This window comes from Mus caroli, unplaced genomic scaffold (assembly GCF_978045245.1).
Source record: "Mus caroli unplaced genomic scaffold, Mus_caroli_1 scaffold_17, whole genome shotgun sequence".
In the NCBI taxonomy this organism is placed as follows: domain Eukaryota; kingdom Metazoa; phylum Chordata; class Mammalia; order Rodentia; family Muridae; genus Mus; species Mus caroli.
Genome location: NW_028227272.1, coordinates 31,542,159 through 31,556,502, shown reverse-complemented (window position 1 = coordinate 31,556,502; position 14,344 = coordinate 31,542,159). Strand labels below are relative to the sequence as shown.

General features: G+C 46.0%; 1 protein-coding gene and 1 non-coding gene across 27 annotated transcripts in view; both read left to right on the top strand.

Moving 5' to 3' along the window:
* Nucleotides 1-14,344, top strand: part of Kalrn (kalirin RhoGEF kinase) — a 603,829-nt gene that overhangs the window by 52,137 nt on the left and 537,348 nt on the right. For 5 of the 26 annotated variants that reach the window (XM_029470427.2, XM_029470425.2, XM_029470422.2 and 2 more), the window contains exon 1: nucleotides 12,642-12,923. The exons of 4 other annotated variants lie outside the window; for them this stretch is intronic. In XM_029470427.2, the coding sequence (XP_029326287.1) occupies nucleotides 12,848-12,923 (76 nt within the window). In that variant the 5' untranslated portion in view covers nucleotides 12,642-12,847. Of the gene's footprint in view, nucleotides 1-12,639; nucleotides 12,924-14,344 lie in introns of those variants that run through there. 17 more of the 26 variants (XM_029470423.2, XM_021185396.3, XM_085832157.1 and 14 more) reach the window with 12 other exon arrangements.
* Nucleotides 8,340-8,484, top strand: LOC115029614 (small nucleolar RNA SNORA7). Its single transcript, XR_003835182.1, has one exon. It is a non-coding gene; the product is annotated as a small nucleolar RNA SNORA7 (small nucleolar RNA).

Genomic DNA, 14,344 nt, shown 5'->3' with positions numbered 1-14,344 from the left:
TAGAATGGCTACTCCAGCTTGTTTCTTCAGACCATTTGCTTGGAAAATTGTTTTCCAGCCTTTCATTCTGAGGTAGTGTCTATCTTTTTCTCTGAGATGAGTTTCTTGTAAGCAGCAAAATGTTGGGTCTTGTTTGTGTAGCCAGTTTGTTAGTCTATGTCTTTTTATCGGGGAGTTGAGTCCATTGATATTAAGAGATATTAAGGAAAAGTAATTGTTGTTTCCTGTTATTTTTGTTGTTAAAGTTGGCATTCTGTTCTTGTGGCTGTCTTCTTTTAGGTTTGTTGAGGGATTACCTTCTTGTTGTTTCTAGGGCGTGGTTCCTGTCCTTGTATTGGTTTTTTTCTGTTATTATCCTTTGAAGGGCTGGATTCGTGGAGAGATAATGTGTGAATTTGGCTTTGTCGTGGAATACTTTGGTTTCTCCATCTATGTTAATTGAGAGTTTGGCTGGGTATAGTAGCTTGGGCTGGAATTTGTGTTCTTTTAGTGTCTGTATAACATCTGTCCAGGATCTTCTAGCTTTCATAGTCTCTGGTGAAAAATCTGGTGTAATTTTGATAGGCTTGCCTTTATATGTTACTTGGCCTTTTTCTCTTACTGCTTTTAGTATTCTATCTTTATTTAGTGCATTTGTTGTTCTGATTATTATGTGTTGGGAGGTATTTCTTTTCTGGTCCAGCCTATTTGGAGTTCTGTAGGCTTCTTGTATGTTCATGGGCATCTCTTTCTTTAGATTTGGGAAGTTTTCTTCTATAATTTTGTTGAAGATGTTTGCTGGTCCTTTGAGTTGAAAATCTTCATTCTCATCCACTCCTATTATCCGTAGGTTTGGTCTTCTCATTGTGTCCTGTATTTCCTGGATGTTTTGAGTTAGGATCTTTTTGCATTTTCCATTTTCCTTGATTGTTGTGCCCATGTTCTCTATGGAATCTTCTGCACCTGAGATTCTCTCTTCCATCTCTTGTATTCTGTTGCTGATGCTTGCATCTATGGTTCCAGATTTCTTTCCTAGGGTTTCTATCTCCAGTGTTGCCTCATTTTGGGTTTTCTTTATTGTGTCTACTTCCCTTTTTAGGTCTAGTATGGTTTTGTTCATTTCCATCATCTGATTGGATGTGTTTTCCTGTTTCTCTTTAAGGACTTCTACCAGTTTGGTTGTGTTTTCCTGTTTTTCTTTAAGGACTTGTAACTCTTTAGCCATGTTCTCCTGTAGTTCTTTAAAGTCCTTCTTGATGTCCTCTACCATCATCATGAGATATGCTTTTAAATCCAGGTCTAGTTTTTCAGGTGTGTTGGGGTGCCCTGGACTGGGCGAAGTGGGAGTGCTGGGTCCTGATGATGGTGAGTGGTCTTGGTTTCTGTTAGTAAGATTCTTACCTTTACCTCTCGCCATCTGGTAATCTCTGGAGTTGTTATAGTTGTCTCTGTTCAGAGGTTGTTCTTCTGGGGATTCTGAGTATCCTCTGTCAGCAGACCTGTACAGACTAAGTTCGGCGGAGTCCCGGAGCCAAGATGGCGCTCCCTGCAGGGCAGGTCACTGTCCTCCGGCTGGGAGGGTGTCGGATGTCTGCGGCCCCAAAAGGGTGCTGCCTCAGCGGTTCTGTGGCTCCCACCTGTCCCAGAAGCTGTCTGCCTCTGTGGTCCTCACTCTGACCTGTAGAGACTAAGCTCGGCGGAGTCCCGGAGCCAAGATGGCGTTCCCTGCAGGGCAGGTCACTGTCCTCCGACTGGGAGGGTGCCGGATGTCTGCGGCCCCAAAAGGGTGCTGCCTCAGCGGCTCTGTGGCTCCCGCCTGTCCCAGGAGCTGTCTGCCTCTGTGGTCCTCACTCTAACCTGTAGACTAAGTTCGGCGGAGTCCTGGAGCCAAGATGGCACTCTCTGCAGGGCAGGTCTCTGTCCTCCGGCTGGGAGGGTGCCGGAAGTCTGCGGCCCCAAAAGGGTGCTGCCTCAGCGGCTCTGTGGCTCCTGCCTGTCCCAGAAGCCCTCTGCCCCCGTGGTCCCCACTCTGACCTGTAGAGACTAAGCTCTGCGGAGTCCCGGAGCCAAGATGGCGCTCCCTGCAGGGCAGGTCACTGTCCTCCGACTGGGAGGGTGCCGGATGTCTGCGGCCCCAAAAGGGTGCTGCCTCAGCGGCTCTGTGGCTCCCGCCTGTCCCAGAAGCTGTCTGCCTCTGTGGTCCTCACTCTAACCTGTAGACTAAGTTCGGCGGAGTCCCGGAGCCAAGATGGCACTCTCTGCAGGGCAGGTCTCTGTCCTCCGGCTGGGCTATACTTTATATTTTATATTTACTATTTTCTCTAATGTTTTCAGTAGTTTCTTTTAAGTTAAGAATATTAGTCCTTTGAATTATGTATCGATGCAAATGTGGCAAACATTTGTCTTTGAGAACTGAAAATGCATGCAAATATAACACATTTACATTGTTAAAAATTCAATATATTTTAAGTATTTTTATATAACCCTCTGTCTATCTACCAAGGCACTTTTCCAAGGTAACCATTAGCAGTAGGTCCTTGTGAATACTCCCAGTGTTTTGTTTTGTGAATATAAACAATCTAAATCTAGACATCACTAATTTCTTTTTTTATTATATATTTTATTCATTTACATTTCAAATGCTATCCCCCAAAGCCCCCTATACCCTCTCCCGGCCCTGCTCCCCAATCCACCCACTCCTGCTTCCTGGCCCTGGCATTCACTTATACTGGGGCATATGATCTTCGCAAGACCAAGGGCCTCTCCTCCCATTGATGGCCGACTAGGCCATCTTCTGCTACATATGCAACTAGAGACACAACTCCGGGGGTACTGGTTAGTTCATCATGTTGTTCCACGTATAGGGTTGCAGACCCCTTTAGCTCCTTGGGTACTTTCTCTTGCTCCTTCAATAGGGACCCTGTGTTCCATCCAATAGATGACTGTGAGCATCCATTTCTGTATTTGCCAGGCACTGGCATAGCCTCACAAGAGGCAGCTATATCAGGGTCCTTTCAGCAAAATCTTTCTGGTATATGCAATAGCGTCTGGGTTTGGTGGTTGTATATGGGATGGATCCCTGGGTGGGGTAGTCTCTGGATGGTCCTTCCTTGCATCTCAGCTCTGAACTTTGTCTCTGAAACTCCTTCCATGAGTGTTTTGTTCCCCATTCTAAGAAGGAACAAAGTATCCATACTTTAGTCTTCCTTCTTCTTGAGTTTGCAAATTGTATCTTGGGTATTCTAAATTTCTGGGCTAATATCCACTTATCAGTGAGTACATATCATGTGTGTTTTTTTGTGATTGGGTTACTTCACTCAGGATGAAACCTCCAGATACATCCTTTTGCCTAAGAATTTCATAAGTTCATTGTTTTTAATAGCTGAGTAGTATTCCATTGTGTAAATGTACCACATGTATCCATTCTTCCTTTGAGGGACATCTGGGTTCTTTCCAGCTTCTGGCTATTATAAATAAGGCTGCTATGAACATAGTGGAGCATGTGCCCTTTTTACCAGTTGGAACATCTTCTGGGTATATGCCCAGGAGAGGTATTGCTGGGTCTTCCGGTAGTACTATGTCCAATTTTCTGAGGAACCAATAGACTGATTTCCAGAATGGTTGTACCAGCTTGCAATCCCACCAACAATGGAGGAGTGTTCCTCTTTCTCCACATCCTCACCAGCATCTGCTGTCACCTGAATTTTTGATCTTAGCCATTTTGACTGGTGTGAGGTGGAATCTCAGGGTTGTTTTGATTTGCATTTCCCTGCTTTTGAACATTTTTTTCAGGTGCTTCTCAGTCATTCAGTATTCCTCAGGTGAGAATTTTTTGTTTGGCTCTATACCCCATTTTAAAAAAGGGTTATTTGATTTTCTGGAGTCCAGCTTCTTGAGTTCTTTATATATATATTGGATATTAGTCTCCTATCTGATTAAGGATAGGTAAAGATCCTTCCCCAATCTGTTGGTGGTCTTTTTGTCTTATTGACAGTGTCTTTTGCCTTACAGAAGCTTTGCATTTTTATGAGGTATCATTTGTCGATTCTCGATCTTACAGCACAAGCCATTGCTGTTCTGTTCAGGAATTTTTTCCCCTGTGCCCATATCTTCGAGGCTTTCCCCCACGTTCTCCTCTCTAAGTTTCACTGTCTCTGGTTTTATGTGGAGTTCCTTGATCCACTTAGACTTGAGCTTAGTACAAGGATAAGAATGGATCAATTCAAATTCTTCTACATGATAACTGCCAGTTGTGCCAGCACCATTTGTTGAAAATGCTGTCTTTTTTCCACTGGATGGTTTTAGCTCCCTTGTCAAAGATCAAAAGACCATAGGTGTGTGGGTTCATTTCTGGGTCTTCAATTCTATTCCATTGGTCTACCCGTCTGTTGCTGTACCAGTACCATGCAGTTTTTATCACAATTGCTCTGTAGTACAGCTTGAGGTCAGGCATGGTGATTCCACCAGACCTTCTTTTATCATTGAGAAGAGTTTTTGATACCCTAGTTTTTTTGTTATTCCAGATGAATTTGCAATTTAATTCGGTGAAGAATTGAGTTGGAATTTTGATGGGGATTGCATTGAATCTGTAGATTGCTTTCGGCAAGATAGCCATTTTTACTATATTGATCCTGCCAATTCATGAGCATGGGAGATCGTTCCATCTTCTGAGATCTTTGATTTTTTTTTCTTCAGAGACTTGAAGTTCTTATCACACAGGAGATCACTAATTTCTTATCAAAAGCCATTTAATATTAACTCTAAGCTGAACAAGCTAAAACCTGAAACCAAAAAATGATGCTCCTAATGGTTTGGATTTTGGAATATTTTGAAGTTTTAAATTAGTAATGATCACCTAGTAAATTACATGCAAATACTATAAAACCTAAAAATCTAAAACCAGAAACACTTCTGGTCCCAACAATTTTGGCTAAAGTATTCCTGCATACTGTTCTACATTTTGTATCTTAAGTGTTTTACAGACGGGAGTGCTGGAGATTGAATCTAAGGCCTCACGCATGTAAGGCAGCTTCTGTACCTCTGAGCTGCAGCTCCTATCCTTCAGTGATTGATCCTGAGGTCCTTGGCATGCTAACTCACAGAAAGGCTCCTTCCTAATTCTTTCCCTTGAGCCTCATGCTCTCCCATCATGTGGCATGACCCTGTCCAGTTGGCTTTGGATTTTTGTGCTTTGGTATATCCTCAAGGAATATTGAAAACTGTGCACTCTTCCACACATTTAACTTTTTATTTTAGCATAAGTTTAAAAAGTTGCAAATAATATATTTTCTAGCCCGTTGAATATTGTATATAGGCTTTAAATATATATTCTTCAAAAACTCAGAGCTGTAGATTTACATGAATTGGAAAACACAAGTCTCATGAAAGCAAGCAGCCAAATCTGATGTATTCACTTCCTGTCAGAGACCGTCTGCCTTCTTTTTAAAATTCAAGCAAGCATGTTAATTAGACACCCTCTGTGACAACCCTGTCTTCAGGATTCTAATTCTCAGATCAGTAGACAGGTAGATAAATAGCCTAGCCGTGCTCTTTGTCTCCTCAATGAAACGAGGCACAGCGTATTGCAAGGCCTTTCCATGATCTTCCCTCGTCTGTGACTTTGCCTGTGCTTCATGAATTCACCACCCCCTGTCTAACTCATCCATGATACTATAACACATCCCCCAAGCTGTTGTGGTTTAAACCCATTATCCTTATGATTATCTGACCAGGCAGCTCTGATGTATACAGATTCTTTAGGTTCTACTGGGGAGATGGGAAGGCAGGAACCTCCAAAGAGGCACGCTGGATGGTGTAGTGAGAATTTTGGTTTCTTAAAAAAAGAAAAAAACAACTCAGAAACAGGGATGTGCTTTCTTTTGAGTCCCAGGTGTGGGATATGGGGCTGCTTCCCATTGTCCACGGCAGCTGACTGTGATTTGCCTTGTGCTCCAGGAGAGGCGTGATTTTGTCAGCTGCAGATAGTTTCTGTGATTGTGTGATGTTTGTAATTCTGGGGGCTCTTCAGAGGGTCTATAAATGCTACATTCTGGGGGACAGGGTGTGTTGTTGGTTGGTTTTGGTTTGTTAAGTTGTCTGGTACAAAGAAGAAACAACAAGAAGAAATTAAATACCATGACAGTGAAGATCAAACTTGCCCCAGGGAACTTGATGATCCTAATCAGCAGGAAGTAGTCTAACAATAATGTTTGTCCCCTTTCCTTTCTGTCCTTTCCCCCTTCTGTCTAGTGTTAGGGAGTTGAAAGGGTAGAAGAAAAGGGGTGGAGAAGGGTGGAAGAAAGAAGAACCCACAAAGTAGCCAAAGTCTGGTTACAGAATGTTGTTTGTAGATGGGAGCTGGGACTCTAGAGATTACTATGTAGCATGGTTAGGACTCTGGGGAGTTCCTAAGTAGCATGGTTTCCTCTGTGTGGCTTACACTTCTCATACCATGGTGGGAGACTCCAAGAGCAGTTTTATTTATTCTTAACTCTGTTATTTTTAAATGTGTTTTAAAAAGTTAGGCAATATAGTTCAATGGTAAAAGTTCAAAAAGCATAGAAAGATACCCCCGGTTCCCATGTGACTTGTGTGCTCATCCAGAGAGTAGGAAAAAAGAAAAGCGTGTATCTCATGTTTGGATACCCAAGTCTATTAATGCTTTCCTTCTTGAGGGTATGTGGTTTGTTTTCATGATGTCTTTGACTAGGTTTTATTTGTGCATGACACGAGGCTAGGATTGATAGACCTTCAGGGATACCAGGGACACTGAAGACCTCTGTGCTGCGAGGGCTGACTACATGGCTAATTATTTTTAAGAAATGTCAACATAATTCATCTGCTGCAAACTATTATTATTATTATTTTGAAACAGTCTCATTCTGTAATTCAGGCTGGCCTTGAACTTGTGTTCCTCCTGCCTCAGCTTCCTCAATAAGGACTTAATAAGTGAGAGTTACACCTCTGTCTGATTCTCTTGATTTGGAAATAAGAACTAAGAGGCTGATGAGATGGCTCAGTGGATGTAGGTGCTTACCTCCAAGACTGACTTCCTAAAAACTGATCACAGTATAGAACTGATTCCTTCAAGTTGTCCTCTGAGACAGACAGACAGACAGACACACACACACATGCACCCACACCCATATGCACACACACACATAAAGTTAAATTTTAAAGAGCAAGGAAAATAAAGAAAATAAGATCCAAGGAATTGCTAATTCAAGTTGACTAGTATGTAGCTATTATATTATCTTGGATGGGCATGTATATAAATAGTAGGGATTTATCAGGTTTAATAATGAGTTGTTATACATTTTTTTGAAAGGAGAAAATTCCCAAGAGGATTTTTTAACTGTTAGTTTTAGGTCTATGCTACCCAACATTTAGCATTTCCTTGGGGTGTAGAGAGCCCTTTTTAATTCCTTTGTGCTTTATGCTCGCCATTATCAACCCTGGTGTTAATAATGTGGTGTTTCCTTTCGCTGGACTGAATTGGTAGGGTAGGACTTCCCAAAGATTTGGAGGAGATGGAGTAGGGTCTGGGGTGAGAGAAGGGCGAGGCCCCTTGCAGGGACCATGTGAGCTTGTTTCTGTGGCAGTGACTGATAACCTCATCTTCCTGATTCTATGATGCTGAGCATGTGACACAGCCAGTCCGAAAGAAGCAGGAAGAGAAGCAAATCCTCTGAGAGGCCCCTTGGCTTGAGTCAAGAGTCACTGTGGGTGAAGAGACTGCTCTCAGCGGAATGAGGTGGAGGAGCCATGCTGGGAGGGAAGCTCAGGTCAGAGTGACTTCTGGGTAGACATGGCCCTTTGAGTTTTGAACTGTTTTCCCTGGTTTCTTAGCCTTCCTTCCTTTTTAATTTGCGGTGCTTTGGGAAAGACTGTCGGCAAGGTGGCCATGTGAGTTTGGAGGGTTGGGAGACTTTGGTAAAGAGCTCTGTGAAGAGATCCAATCCTTCACTGCAGGTTGACCCTGATGTCTGGACTTCCGCTTGTCTTCTACACCCTTTCCCAAAGTGTAACTGTTTCTTCAGGGCCTAGTATTGATCTCTTATTACAAACACTGAAGAGGGGACCAGTTGATCATACCTCTGTGCATGAGACCTAGTTCAGAGGGAACTGGACCCAGAATGGAAGAGTTTTATAAGGCTGAGAAACAGTTCTGTCCGTTGGCTGGGCTGTTGGGGTGATGCCCTGAAAGTGGAGGTTCAGTGCAGTGTGGAGCTTCTAGTGGCTTGCTGGGGGAAGCAGGAATCCTCAGAGGAGGACAGGGAAGGGTGTGTGTGTGTGTGTGGGGGCGGGTTCTTCAACTTGACAGTGTGGTTTTAAGCCAGTGCTGTAAGAGGTTTTGTGATATCTTTCTAGGTTAGGGAATGGAGATAAGATCTCCCTGAGGTCTTCCAGCTTCGGAAGCAAGAGGGAGAGCAAGCCTAGCAGAGGTACCCATTCCATTCCCAGTTTGCTCGGTAGCTGGTGATTGGAAGACACTCTGCAACATTACTCACTGGAGGCCTGAGACGCAGCCCCCCCCCCCCCCAGTTTCTTTACTAACTTGGGTCAAAAAAAAAAAGAAAAAAAAAAAAAAGATCTCCCTGAGGTCAGAGGTAAGCAACAGGAAAGCTACATAAAAACAGGGTCGATGCAGGCTTATCAACCCCTGTCTTTCTCCCATGCTGCCTGGCAGATATTTGAGGTGACATTTAGAGCCATTGTACAGATCTGCAGTGGACCTGTGGCAGAAGGAATGTTTTCTGAAGCCCGAGGAGAGCTGAGGATCAATTGTGTGTCTAGCTCTTCCTGTGTGGTCCCCTGCTAGATCTCTCTTTACTTTGTAGGAGAGCCTTCCAGGAGAGAGAACTCAGGGTTCCTCTCTCCCGGACTCCTAGGGTGAGTGGGCAGGCAGGGTACTTTGTAGAGTTCAACCAAAATATTGAAATGGAGTCAGTGCTGAAGGTAAGAGAGGAGAGCTGTAACAGAGCAGACAGGTCACCATCAGAGAATCACCCAGGGGAGCTGGTTAAAGATGTAGGCCTCTGGGAGCCGGGCATCTGCACGAACTGCCACCCCTCCCAGGTGAATCTGCTGCCCATTAAACTTTGAGAACTCTGAGATGAGAATGGGTGAGATTAGCTGGCGAGGCCTCTTGGGAGAGGTGGACTTGAATTTCAGTCTGGGTGATACCGTCTTTCAGATATTGTCCTCATGTGAGGACCCAAGGAGCGTGTTCACCTGAGGACACTCGGCTCTCACAGGAGAGGCTGGCAAGTGTCCATGCCAGTCCCTGGATGGTGTTTATGAGATGTTGCTTCTGACACTTGGGCAGTAATTGCTGAGGGGACAGAAGTGCCGAGGATGGTGTCTGCCAGAGCGTTTGGTTCACACTGGAGCTGAAGTGCAGCTTGCAGGGCAAAATGGTAGCCTGGCTGAGCCTACTTCCTGGAGAGGGGTAGGAGGAGAACACTGTGTCTGTTGAATAGTCTTCATTCTGGTCCACAGATAGCAGCAGCTGTGCCGTCTCATGTGTGGCCTTCACTTGCCAGTTAGCTGCACGTATCTGAGGAGCGTGGATAGTGCCGTGGAGAGATCAGAGGTCCCAGTTGTCCTGGGAGGTGAGTGGGAAATATCTGGGACCTGATTGGTTCTCTCCTCCCTCACTGCTGCTTGCCTTCTGTTCCCTCCACTTATGCTGCCTTTATCTGATTGGGAACACAGTGTTTTCCTTTTGGATGGGTGAAAAGATGGAGAGAGAACAGTGCCAAGAAAAGAAGAAGGAACGCCGGAGAGAAGGGAACACATCACAGTTATAACAGCTCAGTAGCTGCAGACATCCAGGCAGGCAGCAGTCCTCTGCAGTGGATGGGTGCTCTTGGCCTACATGTAGTCACTGATTTCAGCAGAGGGGGCTGAAAGAACCACACTGACAGGAATGGCTACCCTTGATTTGGCTACGATGAAAGAAAGAGCCACCGTGCTGTCATTGTTTAAGACAAAACAACAACAAAAACCTACCTAATAAGGTCTTGTCCTGGCAACATTCTGTCCTTCCTAATTGCACCACAGCTGAATGGCAAGCCTAGCAATCTCTGGGAACATTTTATTCAACTTCTAGTATGGCTCTTTTAAAGGACGGCTCTGTGGGAATAGCAGAAATGAGTAGTGGTGGGCTGGGGAGCACCAAGGTGCCCTGCTTAAAGGACCGAAGGCAACCAAGATTAGAATTCTAGGCTGAACAGCTTCCTCCTGGGTTTGAACCAATGGGTGATTCTGTGTCCCAGGGTTCATTGTGTGGGGGGAGGTGTGTACACCCATGTTGTTCTCTCTTCTGTGGAGAATGACACCAAGTAAGGGAGAAACTAGAGTTGGCCTCTTTCTTCATGCCCTCCATCAGCACGAGCAGAGAGCTGCAGTTTATATTTGTGCTTATAAGGGCATGAGGGCTGCCTGTCTGTTCCCCAGGTGATGTTCCTCTTACAGCCCCTCTCTGTCCAGGTCTTCTGCTTGGTAGGAGTTTCACATTTCAAGTTTTGTGTAAGTTGCATTAGGGGGGAAAATAACTTTGGCATACTTACTTGGAGATGCACTCTCTGGCTGACTGTAAGCCCAGGATCAATGCGACATATCAAAGGCTGTTTGTCAGTCATCATACATCCTGTGCCTGTGGCACACTGGCACTGTTCTGCTTCTTAAGCAATGCTGTTAGCATAGCCCCATGGTGAAGGCTTCCACTTCTCTAGGAAAGGCGCTACATTCTCTTGGGAATGTCAAGGTCCAGACATCTTGACAAGGGGGAGCCAGTTCATACCTATGTACCATTTGATAGAAATTGTTCAACTTCTTGGAAGATGACTTTGGTCTTCTTTAGACAGAGGAAGTGTGTCCTCTCCAACAGAGCTTGTGGGGTGGTTAGGGCTGACAGATGTGAAAGAGCTAAGAAGCACTGGCCGCATGCGGGTGAGCAATAGATTCTTGTTATTCACAAGATGGAGGACTGTGGGCCATTTCTCTCCAGAGAGAGGAGAGGGCTTTGCATTCTTGTGTTAGCAACTCTCGTAAGATTCTTGTCCATTTAAGGTAGTAACAAAATTGCTCTAACAGAGCCTGAGAGGTATCTTCTTGGGTGGTGAGGACTCTGCTGTGTTCCATAGCAGCCCTTTAAGCCATAATAAGGATGCTGGGCAGGACAAAGGGTGGAGATTGTGGCTCCACCCACTTTCTCCCTCCCTCTGCTAGTTCCTACCCTCCTGGACATGCCTCCTGCCTAGCCTGAGTCCTTTAGAAACATGCAAACTATTTCATTTTAGCCCCCTTGACTCCAGCTGCCTGACAGAGACCAGGAGGCGGGGAGCAGAAGCTGCCATAGCTAAGTTGGGCCACAGCTATGAGGAATGTGCACTTGGCTGTTGAATGGAGGTGCCCTAGACCTGAAGTCCCCTCTGCTTTCTTTCATTTCTGTGATCAGGATCCCCTTTCACCAGAGGGACAACCTTCTCATGTAAGTGGCCAGCCCACTGACCAAGGGGCTCCAAGGGAGGGGAGAATAGAGCACTCCGCCCCTACTCTTGAACCTTCTGCAAGCCGGAGACAGTGTCCAGAGGCTGACGGGCTGTAGTCAAGCTACAGTCAATGCTTCTCCTGCTATCCATGTGGGATGGTGTGGGTTACCTAGAATCCCTTGCTTGTCTATTCAGTCAGTCAACAATCACTTGAATTAACGATTGAAGTCAAAATCACTTGAATGGTTCTGAAATAAGGCACTGTATTAGGTACCTTGAAGGAAGGACCCAAAGATGTTTAAGGAGCAGATCTGAACTCCATGTAGTTTACAGTCTGATAAGGTAGAAGAAATCTATACAAAGGAGGAACACATAAAGGAGGGAAGATCGGGGAAGGCTGCCCGGATTCTGTGGCATTTGAGTCAGACATCGGAAGATTTAGGTATGGCCCTGAGAAGGAGCATGGAGAGACAGGGCCCAGACAGGAGGTGCTGCATCAGAGATACAGGATTGAAAGGTCAGAAGGATAGGGGAGCAAGGCTCTAAGGGCAGGGGAGAAGGCCAATGAGAACCTTTGCCTGTTTCGCTTACCAGTGACACTGGGAGCTTCCCTCCTTCGTGTTGAGCCTCACAGTTCCTCCGTGAAGCAAATGCTGGCCTTTCCAGTTCATAGGGGAGGAAGCTGAGGCAGAAGGCCAAGAAATGTTAAGTAGGAACCAGAGTTTGAACTTGAACATAGCACCTTAGTGCCCAGTCTCTAATAGAATCTGTGAGAGAAGTAGGAAGAAAGGACCTGCAAGCTCTTTTCTAGTTGTGAGTGTCTAGCAGATTTGGATGGGGAGACCCGAGGTCCCCACAATAAGGCAGTCAGACTCCTGGACTTTTTGGACTGGTTCCAGAGTCCAGGATGGTTGAGCATCTGGCTTCTCATTCATCATCCTATTGGGAGAGCCATTGGCCTCTGTGTGGGAGGCACAGGAAGCCAGTATGGTAGGAGATACTAGAATGAAATTTTAACCGTGGCCTTCTCCGTGGACTTTCATTCCCAAGGCTACCTCAAACCTTGCTAGTGTGAAGAGCCCTCCCTGACTCCCTCCCCCGCATCTCCAGCCTCCCCTGGGGTTCATGCAGGCTCAGTCTGCACACGGCGTGTTCTGCACTTGCTCCTTTGTTGCTGTGAAACGGGCTCCCAGCACAGTCAGCCTCTGTGTGGGAGGACTGGTGGCTGTCTTTGTAGGCAGGCATTTGCTTAGAGCAGGCTGCGTGTGAGCCCAACATCCGAGAATCTGGCCTCCTCGAGTCGGTTGGTGGTGGTGGCGGGATGAGGCTGTGCCCTGGAGACTGACTGTGAAGGATGAGTTCAGGGTGGGATGACGGACCGCTTCTGGGACCAGTGGTATCTTTGGTATCTCCGCTTGCTTCGGCTTCTGGATCGAGGTATCCTGAGTGCGTATCTGGTTGTGTGTCTTTCTGTGTATGGGTGTATGTATATGAGTGTGTGTGTGTGTGTGTGTGAGAGAGAGAGAGAGAGAGAGAGAGAGAGAGAGAGAGAGAGAGAGAGAGAGGGAGAGAGAGAGAGAGAGAGAGAGAGAGATGGAAAAAGGTACAGCAGAGATGGGAGTGGGGGGGGAATAAATAAGTGGGCATAGAGCAACAGCAAGCAGCAAACCTATAGCAGATAAAAGAAGGGCTGTTTTTCTGGGGACATGTGTGACCCAGCTGGGGATGGGGAGCACAGAATCGTTTGGGGGACAGCTGCACAGCACAGTCACATTTCTTGTTGGGGTTTTCACCAGAGATGAGACTGGTCCCTGCAGGTGGAAGCTGGGGCAGACCCATGCAGACTCCTATCTCAGTACAGCTCTGTGAGCATAGGCGGATTTGTGTGTTCCTCTGAGCTTGTTTCCCCATCTGTGAAATGGGCATTGTGGGGCCTATATGCCATGGTTGTCATTTAACTCCTGCAGGTAAAACATACCATCACAGGTAGTGTGCGCACTGGGGACTCAATGCAGAGTTCCTCCCTCCGTGCCTGGCTCTCAGCACCATGGAGTTACAGCACTTGTCCTGGGGACAGCTCCCTTAGTGGCCTGTCTGTAGATGGAGTCTGTGAGAATGTGTGGTTAGGAAAAGGAAAAGGAGTTACTCTGACCTTAATACATGTCAGCCGCGTTTATTACTGCAATCAAATATCCTGGCACTATCACGCAAGCCCAGACCCTCCGCTGTAAAGAAAGACCACTAGGAACTTCGTGTAGTAATTGGTTTCTGAAATGTTGGCTGTGCGTTTGAGAGCTTTGGCTCCTTTAAGAAGTTTTGGCAAGAGTGAGACAAAATCTTTGATGAAAAATATGGTCCTGGAAAAGCTCTGCTACCCACCCCAAACTGTATCCCTCTCTTCGCGGGGTGGTCTCAGGTACACCCAGAGGTGGATACCGTGGAAGCAGAGCTGCCCAGTGCAGATACACCAGGGCTTTATCGGGAGAAATCAAAGATGGAGGAACCCAAGCCAGCGTACTCGGGAAGCAGGCTTTCACTAGCACTCAGAAACACCTCTGAGAAGCCAGACTTGAGATGAGATGAGGATGGAGAATGGAGCCAGGACTTTGTAATGGTGGCGCTCATAGAGGGGGGAGGGTAAGACAACCACCCCGTTTCTGTGTGATCTCAGCAAGTCCCAATGTCTCCGTGTCTCTTTCTTTCCATGGTAAAAAGAGATGGCTACAGTAATGATGCCCATTTGAGGGCCATAAGAGCTAAGTGAGAGACTCTAGAACCCAGTGCCTGTCAGGGACAAAATGCCCCAACAGTTAGGGCTCATCAACAAAGACATCTAGTTCCCACTCTCCTGCAGACATCCTGGGAAA